This window comes from Ursus arctos, unplaced genomic scaffold (assembly GCF_023065955.2).
Source record: "Ursus arctos isolate Adak ecotype North America unplaced genomic scaffold, UrsArc2.0 scaffold_1, whole genome shotgun sequence".
Classification (NCBI taxonomy): Eukaryota; Metazoa; Chordata; class Mammalia; order Carnivora; family Ursidae; genus Ursus; species Ursus arctos.
In genome coordinates this window covers 30,968,672-30,982,800 of record NW_026622763.1, presented here as the reverse complement: position 1 = coordinate 30,982,800, position 14,129 = coordinate 30,968,672, and the positions used below count along the sequence as shown (strand labels likewise).

At 36.4% G+C, this 14,129-nt stretch overlaps 1 protein-coding gene across 1 annotated transcript in view; it reads right to left on the bottom strand.

Annotated features, from left to right (window-relative positions):
• Window positions 1–553: 553 nt before the first annotated feature.
• ACVR2A (activin A receptor type 2A) overlaps window positions 554–14,129 on the bottom strand; it is an 84,064-nt gene continuing 70,488 nt past the window's right edge. Inside the window, exons 7-11 of the mRNA XM_026492830.4 lie at window positions 13,107–13,252; window positions 11,091–11,205; window positions 8,514–8,652; window positions 5,230–5,360; window positions 554–4,306 (exon numbers count right to left, since the gene is read on the bottom strand). Coding sequence (XP_026348615.1) covers window positions 4,112–4,306; window positions 5,230–5,360; window positions 8,514–8,652; window positions 11,091–11,205; window positions 13,107–13,252 — 726 coding nt within the window. The 3' untranslated portion in view covers window positions 554–4,111. The remainder of the gene's footprint in view (window positions 4,307–5,229; window positions 5,361–8,513; window positions 8,653–11,090; window positions 11,206–13,106; window positions 13,253–14,129) is intronic.

Here is a 14,129-nt window from a genome sequence, read left to right as displayed (position 1 = left end):
ACCGTTACCTAAGCGTTCTTTCCTTCACCTGTACCTTAAAAAATATTGAGAATCCCACTGGTGTGAACTGTGACAGTGCTCCCACCGTGGGGTTTTCCATCCCCTTTCTTTTGAAAGCCACAGGATAAACAAAAGCCTTGGCAACATTAAAAATGTAAATGAAAGCTAGCTTCCTTGACAATTACTCTAAGTGAAAAATACCAGAATTCTTCCCTTGAATCAGTAGGTCAGTTAACATCCTTAGGAAGTGTGGTTTGTATCTTTGATGACTATTTCCTAAGCCACATTTTTCTGTTTCCATATGAAAAGACAAGGTGTAACTAATGGCTGCTAGCCTCTGGTTTCCTAAAACTGGCAGGACTAACATACATACTTTGCGAATACAGTCTGCTTAGACAGTAAAGGGGGGAAGCGCCACCCTTGACAAACTTCTTTCACCACTATCCCCATTCTTGCATATCTCAAGGTGTGAGCCTTGCCATAAATGAAAAAGCTACTGTTCCCTTTAAGAACAATGTATAGCTAAAGAAAAACGGCATAAGCAAATAATATACCATATTCATTTTTTTTATTTAACTCGGGGATGGAATGGGGATAGCATACATTTTATTGTACAGTATTTAACAATCACTTATCCAAGGTGGGGTTTTATGGGTTTTTTTTTTTTTTTTTAGCTTTTTGTTAAATACTTGCAGAAAAAAATAGCAAGTACAATTTGACAGTAGTACAACAACCTGTGCCCAAAACACTGACAAGACGTACAGAGTAAAGCTAAAATAATTGCTTACCAATATTTTGAGAGGTAACAAATAGGATATGGATTGAGACTGCATAAAAAATGTACTGCTGGTTGAATATCTGAGGTAAATGATGTTCAATCAAGATGCTACTTTTGTATCATTTTGCCCATAAATCGGTAAATAATTTTATGCACATCATACCAAATGTTTCTAAAAAGTAATTTTTTAAAAAGGTAAAAAAGAGAAACTGGAAAATATTTGTGAAGAAGCATTTTCTTTTTTAATAGTAAGTTTAATTCCACTTAAACTAATCATCTGGCCAGGGTGTTTTTTCCTCTATCCGCCTGCATTTTAGTTAAATGTAGCTGTTACTTAGGACTGAGGAAAGGAGGAAGAAGAGGTTCTTTTTAAACTTCATGATAGATGATTCTATTTTTCAATTCAAAACTTGTTGGGGTTTTTCCTGATCTTATTTTCAAAACATCACCATGAAAGATAGTGCAAGTTCATGGGACCAACAATTTTGAGGCACAGTCTCTGTTCTGGAATTCACAAGGTACCTGTAATTAACATTCAAACGAGAGTCACACTTCACATGCTAAAAACTTCCTAGCATCTAAAATACATACAAGAGCTGTGCAGGGCAGAGACTTCGAATAAAGCCAAACACTGGTTGATCCGTCAGTCCTATGGCGGTTGATCATAAAGCATTCCTTACACGGAGATTTGGGCAAGGTAAAGAGTGGAAGTTAGAGCAGCAGTTCTGATGGGTGTCAGAAAGGCAAAATACAAGACGAATCAGAAGGAGCACCATACACATGAGGAAAAATAATTGGGGTCTCAGTTCACCCCAAAACAAAGAAGTCATCGTTTTTCTCATTCTTTGATCTTTCTTTCAGTATCCCTAGCTCAAACTTTTTTGTAAGCTTGCCCACTCTGCGCTGACTGTAAACCAAACATTAAAATGCCCTGCAAATGAAAGTTTTAACAAGACTAGGTATCAGGACAGGTAGTCACTGGAACATTCTTATTTTACTGCTTATAAAAAGTGTTTTTCTATTAATATAGTTTTCAAAAGGATACAAGTCTTAAAGTTGGTTAGCTAGAGTTAAGTACAATACCCAGGATTTCTAAAAATTTTTTCTAACATGAAGAGAAAACTATCTTTTGAATAACTGATCTTATAAAATTTATCACTAGTGCTCACATAAGCCGAACATTCATCATAATATTCCTTGTTTTTGTTTTGATTTGTTTTTCTTTTAAAAATAGGATTAAATGTTTAGAACAGGTAGAACTTAGTCTTCAGGAGATTGACAATTTCCATCAGTGAACATTGTCACTTTCCCATCTTGATCAGTTTCAAAGTGGAAGTTAAACCAAATCGAGATGTCAAGTACTTTTTGAAATAAAGAGGTGAACTCAACATTGAAAAGGGAATTCTTAGGAATACAATGAAAACTTGGGTACATATGTGACCCAAGAGCACAAAGGTCTTCTGCATGGTGTGTGGCACACAGACAACAATGCTATTACTCTTCTTTCCCTCCCTGCTTTAGAGTCTGTTGACCTATGCATCATTTATAAATAATATAATTTATTATTCCCAGAGATTAAGTGCACATTATATGTAAAATGTAGTGTACTGTGTGGTTAAGTAGCCATTTGAAGTTAATACATTCACAGTGAGCTCCTGGTAGTGACATGTAAAAAATTCTTTTATAAAATCAATGTATGAATTTTCAAATGACCTGACAAAAGTACATAGCATAATACTGGCTATTTGTTGGTCAGTAATCTGGAAATTTGGGAAATTACTGTTTTACTTTGGCCTATATAAATTTGAGGAACAATCCAATTATATTCTAATGCAGTATTGTTTTGAAAAGCACTTTGGCACCTGCCTACCATCAGTTCCATTTTCTTATCAAGGATAAGGCATGAACTATCCTAAAAATCATAGCTGTGAAAGCAATTTGCGGGAGGAGACTAGGCTAGATTACCTATATCAACATCGGTTACCTCTAAATGTCATTGCATATTTTAAGTTTATAAGTTTAACTTGTTATCCCTGATTTTTTAAAGCAGTAACATCTGAAATCTGTGCTTAAAATTTAAAACCTCTATCCTAGGATAATTCTTTACATATCACAGACATCAAATATTACTCTGACAAGATGGCACCAAGCAGAAATATAGTGATAAAGTTACAAGTCTCAAAGCAGAGAGTGAGGAATTCTGGGTAATGACACTTCCTGAGGTGATCCTTAAACAGTGATTAAGAATGTCCCACACACTGTTTGGTGAAAAGAAATACACTACAATTTTACATATATAAATAGGAAAACAAAAATCTATTTTAAAAGAATAAAAATGAAGAGCTTTCCAGTGTCACAGCTCACTTTAAAAAATTTAAATCATGCTTTAAATTTTCAAATATTCCCCAAACACGGCACACCTAAAAAAAAAATACTTAGGTAAGTATGCAATAATTTGGGAACTGGATAGAAGATGAAGCTTTAAAACATGGGAAGAAGGGGAAAATGACATTTTTTCATTTCAAAAAACAGCACTTTTTTTCCTTAAATTACAAGCTAGCACAAGAAAAGCTGAAACACTGCTTTATGAATGGCCACTTAGTGTTGGCACTAAGCATAGCTTACCTTTTTTTCTTAAATAACACAGTGAATTTGAAATACCTTGTTACAAAACATGGATCAATTTATTATTCAAATTTTGTTAGTGTTTTCAATTTTATAATTTAGCAACCGTGGAACTGAGGTATACCTTGTTGAGGGAGGTTAAAGTAATGCTTGGAAGCCTCTTTACTGTACCCCACTTTGATGACTTTATGTACACAGAACAGCAGCACACTAAACATTCACAAGCTGTGTCATATTGGCATTACAATAGTCATTTATAGAAACACAACAGCAAATGCAATAAAAACAAGTTACCCTTTTTAAAATCTGAAATGAAAAGTTTTTGATTTAAAAAAAAATAGCAGTAGTTCATTTAAGGAATTAGTGTCTTCTGACAGACATTAAGAAATCTGATGTCAGTTTTCAAACACTTGATCAGCCAGGTCCAAAAGATCCTTGATTTGGAGAGGGCTACGTTCTTCATGTACACTTCGTCAAAAGTTTCTTTATAGAGCCTGCAACTTTTCTAAGCCTCGTGTCCTTCGCATCTCTGCCGCAGGCAATGCCGTAAGTCTCCCAGAGCCACATTTTTAAATGAGGGTCTTCTTTCTGACAGGTCCAGGAGACCTCCTACTCATCTCTCACAGAAAATAAACTGTAAGCAGTTTCGTTAGCTTAGTAGCTCCAGTTCAGAGTCCTGTTCCGCACTGTGTACGCATGGTGCAACCATCATAGACTAGATTCTTTGGGAGGAAAGTCAACGTTTGTCACCATCGTGACCACTGTTACAATGTCCTCTGTGGTAATGATATTTGTTAGTCTTTGCATCTGAGTGATTCTTTCACCTACACATCCAGCTGATAACCTGGCTTCTGCATCGTGATCCCAACATTCTTCTATCGTTTCACAGAGCATTGCCATTCCCTGAAAAGGAAAAACATGTTCAAACACCATAGCAGATTTTGTTTTCTATTTATTAGGAAACAGTAAAATGTCCATAAAGAAACTGCTGTTTTTTTGAGTCAGAGTTCCAAGATTAGCCAAGTCTGATGTTGTGTGTCACCATTCACTTATGAATATTGTATGCAGGAAATGGAAGAAAAGCACTAAGAAAAATCAAACTTCTTACAGCGCACGAGACTATCACAGGAGATAGGCAGGTTTTTTTATTCCCCATTGCTTATAAACCAAGTCAGTTCGATGCTAACCCCTGATCTGGACTCAAAACCAAGGTTTTTTGTGGGTTTTTTTTTTTTTTTGCCAGTTTTTATTGTTTTCTTAGTTAATATAGCATTTCTGTCTTGCAGTTAAATAGAAAAAAAGGTTAGAAAAGTATCCTTGAGATTCTCCACCTGGTTTTATCCATGTTTCCAGTTATATTTGGACCAAAATAACCAGGGCAATAGTGTTCCATTCTTCACCTACTTAAGTCTCTAGGTTTTAGAGCATTCTTACGAATCTGAACAATGTCCGATCCGAAATCAAAAACATGGAGAGCAGAAAACTTCTTTACTTTTAAAAAATAGCATCTTAACGGGAAGCTGGTGATCATCAAGATTACCCACCTATCCACACGCTCAAGAGTCAGGTACTCCTTTCCCTGGGAGGCTTTCCAAACAAGAGACAAACACAGGACCATAGCAGGGCGAGCCCCTTCAGTTTTATGACTTCACCATCTTCCCTCATAGCTCTAAAATTCTATTGTTTGTAGAACTCTAGACAATATCCTGTACAAAGATAACCTCCCCAGAAAATCGTCCCAGAAGAGAAGTGTGCAGAGCTACTAGAATCATTCCTCTGAAAAGCATTTTATTGGAATTTCAAATGAAAAGCTAACTGTAACTTACAGCATGTTTCTGCCAATAATCTCTTAAAACAGGCCTCTTTTTTTTATGCACAACAACTTCCTGCATGTCTTCAAGAGATGGATGCTGGCCAATTTCCTCCTCAAATGGCAACATGTATTCATCTACAGGTCCTGAAATGGAAAAAAAAATAATTCAAATCTTCTTGACTTCCGAACTGGAACAACCTTTCTGAAACATACTCTGTATCACCTTTTTCCAACTGTTAAATGCTATAATGACAGGAGAGAAACAGACTCTCAACTCCTTCTACCACAGCATGACCCAAATGCTAATTTAGGAGAAATCAAAAACTCTACAATTTGACATATAAGCCTGCTAAGTTTGTGTAAGGAGCTTTCTCATCTACCGTATGAGGAATGCCTATCTCCACATATAGACAGGACCACAGGGACCCAACAATATTTGCAAATCAAGGCTATAGTATCCCTTTAAGTACTTCTTACAATTCAAATCAGACTAGAAATAGTGGTGCTTCCATCTGGCAATCTGCGGGCCAGTCTCTCATAACCATCTTTATTCTGTGAAATCCTTACCCTCTACACGTTCTGCATGAGGAATTACGTACCTCAGAGTCACACCTCTGCCCTCCCAGAAGCTGCCAAAAATGATTCTTAAAAAAAATCACAAGCACACTCCAAATAGGGTTCCCTGCAAGCCTTCAGGAATGTGCCTTCACAGACAAAATTTATTCAACAAAATAAATGGTTCCTTTTTTCTTAGGCATACTCAAATAGGAAAATGCAGTTACGAGTTAATACTAATATTTAATAAGCACTTACCCTGACTAGGAACTTCACATGTTATTTCCTTCCCTTTTACACCTCCACAGAGTGAAGGTGACATGACTCTATTTTACAGATAGAAGCTCAGAAAAATTCCATAATTTGCACAAGGGCCCACAGCTGTTAAGCGGTAGAGTTGGAATTTGAATCCATCTCTGCCGCTAAAGCCTGTGTTTTCAATCACTGTACTGTCTGCCCTTGACAGAAAGCGTTCACTAAAGAGCAGTTTCATGTAAAGGGTCTGTATATAGACCTAAACCCTGTAGAGATACTCCTACTCCTGGATTAGGATAGAAGTTATAAACAATGAATCATGAAGGAGAACATCCAACTGCACCCTTTCTAAATGGAAGACTCCTTGATGCCTGGATAGTCCGTCTCTGCTTAAGCACTTCCAGTGACTCAGAGCACTGACGTTCTAAAGTGTCTGTTGAATTCTTGCTACTCAAAATGTGGTCTGATCCACAGCTCAGCAGCACTGGCACTGACTGGTAGGTGGCCTACAAGAAATGGTAAGTATCAGGCCCACCCCAGAGTCAGAACATGAACTTTATCAGGAGTTAAGTACACATTGAAGTCTGAGAGTCACTGAACTTAACCGTCAACAGTTAGCTATCAACTTTAGCAATGTTCACACTGTCCCTCCTGCCCCAATTCCTGACTTAAGGGTCAGAAATCCCCAACTCTGCAATTATTTCATAGTACATGCAAAGCATTTTAGAAATAACAGCATCTGTCCTTTTCATTTTTCATAAAAACTTCCCTGATAACCACTCTACCCCAAAACAAAGCATTTGTCACTCCTCTAAACTCCCATAACCCTCTTTTATATTCCTCAGGTATTACACTCATTGAAAATAATTTATTATCTATGTACTGAGCACAGAGCTAGACAGTTCACACTTACCTTACTCTAGAGCCAATTGTCCAGGATATATTTTATCCCCTTAATTAAACTATACATTGCTTAAGGGCAGGGCCTTACATATGCCCTATGATACCATATCTAATGGTTGGCTTTGGAGAATTCACATTATTAAAGTTCTTACAAAATATATTTTCCTGTAACATCTGCCATCCAAACCTATTTCTGCTTCCATAAATGCACATAATAAATGTACTTCCCCTTCCACTTTGAGCCAAACTACACTGAACAGCATATTCTTCCTACAGACTTCTAAGCTAGAATTACATCTAAACTTAAACTGCTTCAGACTTTCTTAGGTCTGCATCCACCAGCGTGCCAAACCCCCAGTCCTAGAAGAATGAATAACTGTCCGTTCCTGAGCACACTCTACTAAGTTCTCTTTAAAAGCACAGTACCCCAAATCAAATTTCATACACCAGAGGTAGTCTGTCCTACACTGAGACACCATTACAGGACTCAGAAAACAAAGTATTATAAATATACCTTCAGCTGGTTTAAATATTCTACACAATTTCTTCTATGGTCTTCTCATAATCTGCAGGAAGTTTTTAGGTAATTATAAATTTAAAAAAAAAGGATCAAGCTAATTTACATTTGTCAAGATGTCTGCTTTATATTTTCACGTCCAAAACAAAGTGCTGTAACACAAGTGAAGAGAATGGAGACCTTCTGAGAGGCACTAAAGACAATACCTAGCACACTATAATTTTGTCACACCAGGAAAACAATATGCAAGCTTATAATCAATCGATCAGTGCAAATATTTAGAGGACTTGAACAAGGACTTACACAACGAAAACAAAGAATAAGAATCCTTTAGAACCAAGGTGGGCGAGAGAATATAACTAGAGTTCATAGTAACATCTACATCAGCTCAGACTCTCAAGGCTCTAAGGAGGCAGAATTTAACCTGTGGTATAACCAAAGGCATTCTCAATTTTGGGTCGTGGAGGGATGCACTGGAAATTCAATCTGGTTAGGTATATGTTGACATTACGGGAGTGATGAATAGACTCAGCCTTGAGTGTCCTGGGAGGGAAAATCCCCCAACTCCTCATTTATCTCCTCTTGCCAAGAGTTGACTTTACAAGCTGGGGGCAGGCAGGACCTGCAGGACCTACCAAAGTAGTAGCCCTGTCCGACTGCATTGGGATCAGAGTCTCAAATCGAGGTTTCGCCATTTACCTCCTTGAAGCTAAAACTGGCAATCTGCTTAATTTCTACTCAAAATTTGAGCCTCAGATTGCTCATGTATAAAACTTAATATATCTCCAAAGGAGTTTTAGGAAATCAGGTAAAGGTATGAGAAGTGCCTAGTGCAAAGTACCTGGCAATACTACATGGTTGTAAGATCAGGGCATGCCCACACCTTCCCTCTCCAGCCTGCCCCGTCCCCTGCCTCCTGAATTCTCTTTAAGCACTACCTCTTGGAGGCTACTTAAAAAAAAAATTTTTGTACGTTGAAATATTACCTTTTGAGTATAATCATCCCTTTTCATATATATGTAGTAGGCAAGAGGCATATCTTTTAAAAAAAATATGTTTTCCCTTACCATCTGCGGCAGTACAGCGAGAAGCCAGTTCCCATAGGACTAGTCCCATGGCGTACATATCTATCCTCAAAAATGCATCCCTTTGGAAGTTTATAGCACCCTCTAATACCTCTGGAGCCATATACCTCCGGGTACCAACCTGAAAAAGATGGTGAAAGCAAACAGTACTCATTCATTAACTTTACAAACATTTTGTAAAAAGAATCAAAACCAAATGTGGTCTGCTATCATATCAGGTGAGGTAACTAAATTATGACCACCAGACTACAGAGTCAAGGAACACTGTATTCAAGTAATAACAGCCAAGACACTGGAAATGGGAAGTTTCCATCAGTAGAGACTTTAAACAGAGTACTATGCAGCTCTTAAAAAACCATGAGGTAAATCTGAACTGATAAGGAAGAATTTCCAAAAACACTGTATAGCAAGGAACAAAGCAGTACATATACTGAGATCCTTTCTGGGTACACTTAATAAATAATATCGGCAGACATTATGCTGGCGTTGGCTTCGAATTTTTTCCCCCTTCTGCAAGTAATCACAAAAACAATGGTGGTTTTGTTGCAGACAAGGACAAGAAAACTATTTCTCAATTGAAACTTTGCATCCTGTTTGAAATGTGTCTTTAAAAAAAAAAATACTCCTTTTGGGAGATTTCTCTTGCTCTGTATCAACAAAAAGTAGTAACATAAAACTTAAAAAGAATTAGCCAAGCAAAGAATGGATAAACTTTTAAAAGTTCTGTTTCTACAAAGTCTACATATTTATTTATTCATGAATTCTGTCTTGGCATTCTTTATTTATATCTGTCCCTAGCAATTTGGTATTTCTTAGTATCGTAACTATGGTTACTAAGCTACTACAGCTAGCTTTGGTTGGTGCTTGACTATATTCACATATGAATGCTTAAAAAATTCTTATAGGATAGCTGGGTGGATCATACTGTAATTGAGTTTTTGGAGATCTAGGGAGTGGCCGAGAATGGTATTTCAAAAAGCTCTCTCCTCAGGTGACTGATCTCTAGCCTAGAAGTCAGACAATTATCTGAGAACACACATATAATAGAAATGTCTAAAAAAAAAGGAATAGATCACCAAGAAGCCAAGGTGCAAGTTTTTAATTCATTTAATAAGGAGAACACTTTAGAGAAAAGAATAGTGGCTCTGCTTCTTTTGCTCCTTTAACTGTACTATAAGCAAGCATTTCTCAAAAGTTTACTTTTCTCCTAAAGATGAATGTATGCCATCCAAAGTACTTTTCTTATAAAGTGACAACAGCCTTCTTGTGTAAAATGTCCTCTCTTTTGTGAATTAATAAGATAAAAATCTTATTTTTCTCCACTGTTCTTTCTTTGCAATATATAAAATGTACAATAACATGAATTTTGAAATTTTCTGGTCCATGAAATCTAAAGCCTAGGAACCAAGTGATGTAAGTAAATTATTTTTACCTCCTCATGTAAACCAATTGAGAGGGCAGTAAAAGATAGGAATAAGTCCCCAGTTTTTTCTTAAGGGGGGGGGAGGTTATGAGGTGCGAGAGGATTAAACTGTTCCCCTAATTTAGTTTTATGATGATCACACAGTCACCTCAGATGTTTGTCCCTAGGCCTCCTGCACAGTTTCCCACCTCCATTATATACTCCATAAGAATGCCTTCATTCCCAAACACATTTGGTGTCAACTCTTCTAGAACTCTGACTGCTGACCACTGCTGTGAACGAAATTCTTTTATCATCAGTCGGTATTCCTAAAATTTGTTATGCTGTGATTCTTTAATAACTATTCTTGAAGGTCAATAGGATATGCTGGGAAAAACCAAAGCTTAGAATTAGATGACCAAATAATTTCCATGATTTGAAAGATAAAGAAATAATCATGCCAACTTTGTAAGGAAATGTCACTTTTCAGGCCAAACTGGTTTTCTTAATAAAAAAGTGATCTTGTAGGCATGAAAGCACCTTTCCTCGCCTCACAGTTTCTGAGAATAAAATGTACGGATAATGTTTTTCCTTTATTCGGCTTTCCTAAAGATTTCCACTGTGCTCTGAACTCTGGAGATAATTCAAAGAAAAGCTATAAAGTTGGTTAAAGAGTTAATGAAGCACTAAAGACCAAGAAGCAAGAAACTGTAATCGTTGTGTGGAAAAATCAGACAATAGATACTAAAACATAGTAGCATGAATAGTAACTGATTATTCTGCCATTCCTCTTAGGATGATGAAAGAATTAACAAATTAAAACTGCATTATTACTAAGGACTCCCTAAGAATGAGGTCTATATAAATGTCTTGGAGTCTAACTTGATCAGTTTTAAAAACACAATCCCAAGACACATGTCTGGGTTGTTTCATGACTTGATCTAAACCACCTGAGTTCCTAACAGTCCTCCACCACCACGTGAAAATATCTTCCTCAGCAAATTTAACATAGTACTTTTTTAAGAGAGTCATTTTATATTAGATGCTGATTTAATAACCATCACAGTAATTTTAGATCAATTCAATCTAGATAAGCTATTCTAAGAAAATATGGGACAAGATTATTTTTTCTTACAGTTTATAGTTACCATCCTTACCTGTCCATGGGTATCACCTGCAGACTTGCCAGCTTCAAATTTTAACGCCAACCCAAAGTCAGCAATGCAAGCTGTCAGGTTGTTTTTCAACAGCACATTTTTACTTTTGATGTCCCTTACAAATAGAAAGATAGACAAAGTATTCAAATTAAACAACTTATCTTTTAAAAATTTTCACTGAAAGTGGGAAAGAAGGAGAAAACACTACAGAAGTATGATAAACAGGAAAAAGGAGGGAAAAAAAGCTTGAAGCACAAGAGCAGAGTGACAAACTCCTATTTATAACATGGACAATAAGAAGGAACTTTCTCCATAAAGCAGTTTTATAAAGAGCTGCTATTCCAAAAATACTGTCTAGCCTACATGTGATCTATTCATTCCTACCTACCAATCATAAAATTGCTGGGTTTTTAAGGTAAAATGAGTATTTCAGAGTTTATAGTTGGAAACTCCCATTGCAACTTGAAATTTAAGAAACCAAACTGAAAGAATATTCAAATAAAATGAATTGGGGCCTTTTGTCTAATGGTACAGGCCTACATATTAGAACAGTCCCTTATTTTAGGGGTTCTTAGATTCATCAGCTTTGTTGTAGAAAAACATCTCTAGGAAGGTGTATCAGAAAATTTTCACCATAAACAAACTGTTCCAGCTAGATCCTGGTGTTCTGAAAAGAGTAACCATTTTAAAGCAATCAGATAACCTCTTTTATACACTAGCTTCAACTGGTTCATCCTAGAGATTACTGTACTCTAGCTACATACGTCTATGCCATGAGCAGTGCTTAAATTTATGTGCACACAGAGACCAAGAGTGGGACAGAGGAGACACAGGCAGACACCCACAAATGCTGCAAAAACCAATCAGTTTTAGCCTCAAAAGATTTTTAGGGACCCTACTCCTAATAACCTTTGGAGGTGCCAAAGGATTAGTTCTCTATAGGACTAGGTGAGGTGAGCAAAAATCCAGGAAGAGACAGACTGCATGCAGGAAGGTGAGAAAAAAGGGGAGCTGTTTCTGAGGCGGAAGTCATTAAAGGTTTGCAAAATCAGAATCTATATGAGATTTGGATTAAAAGCAATGCCTCCCACCAACCTAAAACACCAACTGGTGGCACTCAATTAATTATCTGTTAAATGAATCGTCTCATACCTACTTTTAAAGCAACCATCTTTTTTTAACTGGAGTATATAACAGACACACAATGTTAGTTTCAAGCGTACAACATGGTGATTCAACAAGTCTATACGTTATGCTGTGCTCACAAGTGCGGTTACTATCTGTTACCCTACAAAACCGTTAATAATATTCCCTAATGTTTTACCTTTTATCTGCATGACTTATTTACTCCATAAATGGAAACTCATATCCCACTCCCCTTCACCCATTTTGTCCACACTCCCACTCCCACCCTCTCTGCCAGCCATCAGTTTGTTCTCTGTATTTATGGGTCTGTTTCTAAAACCACTATCTATAAATTGAATACACAATGGCAAACTGATCCCATGTTGAAAAGAACTAACATTTTCCCTTTTGAGGGTATGACAACTATTGGGTTCAAGTACTATTGCTTCAAGGCCAATTCAAATGATGCCTCCCTCCACCTCAGCTCAGGTAATGATCACATGGTCATTACAAACACAAGAAAAAAAGATACTCAAAGTGTCTCCTTAATTACATCTTACAGTTATCACTGAAGTAAATCATCTTTTGATGCAAAACAAATTTCTTTTTCCTTTGAGATAGACAAAATACATTTTCACTCTTAACCATGCTTTCAGAAATGAGAAAAATTAAAACAGAGGTCCGTAATTAAACTTTGCTAATGATATTAAATATATACATTACCCAAAATACCTCCTGGCCAATCTCAAAGCTAATTTGAAAAACAAATGAAAATCAACTGCCTCCTCTAGCATGATTAGGTAATTAGGGGGAAAATAAATTTTGCACAGATTAAAAGTTTAAATAATAAATACTGAATTATTTGGGAAAATAATATAAATTTAGCTGTACCTGTGAGATATGGCGGGTTTGTGGCCATCTTTCAGGCCAGGTATATCCTCATGCAAATATGCCAATCCTCTAGCCATGGTTTCTGCAATATGACACAATTCATTCCAAGAGACCACATTAGCCTTAAGAAAGTCTGACAGTGAACCCTAAAGAAAAGGGGGGAAGAAAACAACTTATGCTGTGGACAAAAGCCATATGACATGGAGAACTTTCCTTTTTACTTTTAAGAGATTATGGAAGGCAACATATCTTTACTTTATTGAATAATAATATCCCCCAAAAAAGCAATCTTTCTGGAATGGTTCAAGTTTCACATTAGTAAACATTTGACTAGAATGGAATACCTCTAATCTTTAAAGATTTGCTACAAGGCATAGTCAATTTCCTCCCATTTTGAAGGCAGAAGTTTAAAAAAAATTTTTTTTGAAAATCTAAAGTTCAGGAAAATATTTAAAAAGTTAAAATATACTGACTACAAAGATGTTAGTTATATCATAGGACTAGGAAAACACAAAATTAAGACATATAAGCAGCTATGTCAGAATCTTCCTCTAGAGATTACTGCTACCCTTCTGGTCAAGAATTTAGAGAAGTTTAAGAGCCACCTTGTATCTGACAATGATGAAACTGATGCCAAGGAGAACACAATTTCCTATTTCAGTAACATGTCCTTTCATACTAACTCCGAAAGTAGAAAAAGTGAGGAAAAACAGCAACTGTGTTTTGGTGATAATTACTCTACAGATTAGTAACAGATCAAAGAGCAGATAAATCTCCTGACTTTAGTTTTATCACTAGGCTACCCTAATTAAAGAGTTTTAAGAAACAAAATTCAACCTAAAAAATTGTCCACATAATCAAGACGGATCATGAATGATAAATGAATGATAAATGAAAATGACTAAGCACCGGCAACACTGAAATAATTACTTGTAAGAGAGGTAACTGGAGCACGAGAAATAAGGGACGAAAGACTGGTTTTATATATAGCAGAGGATTAGGTGAAAAAGTTGCCAACTTTGC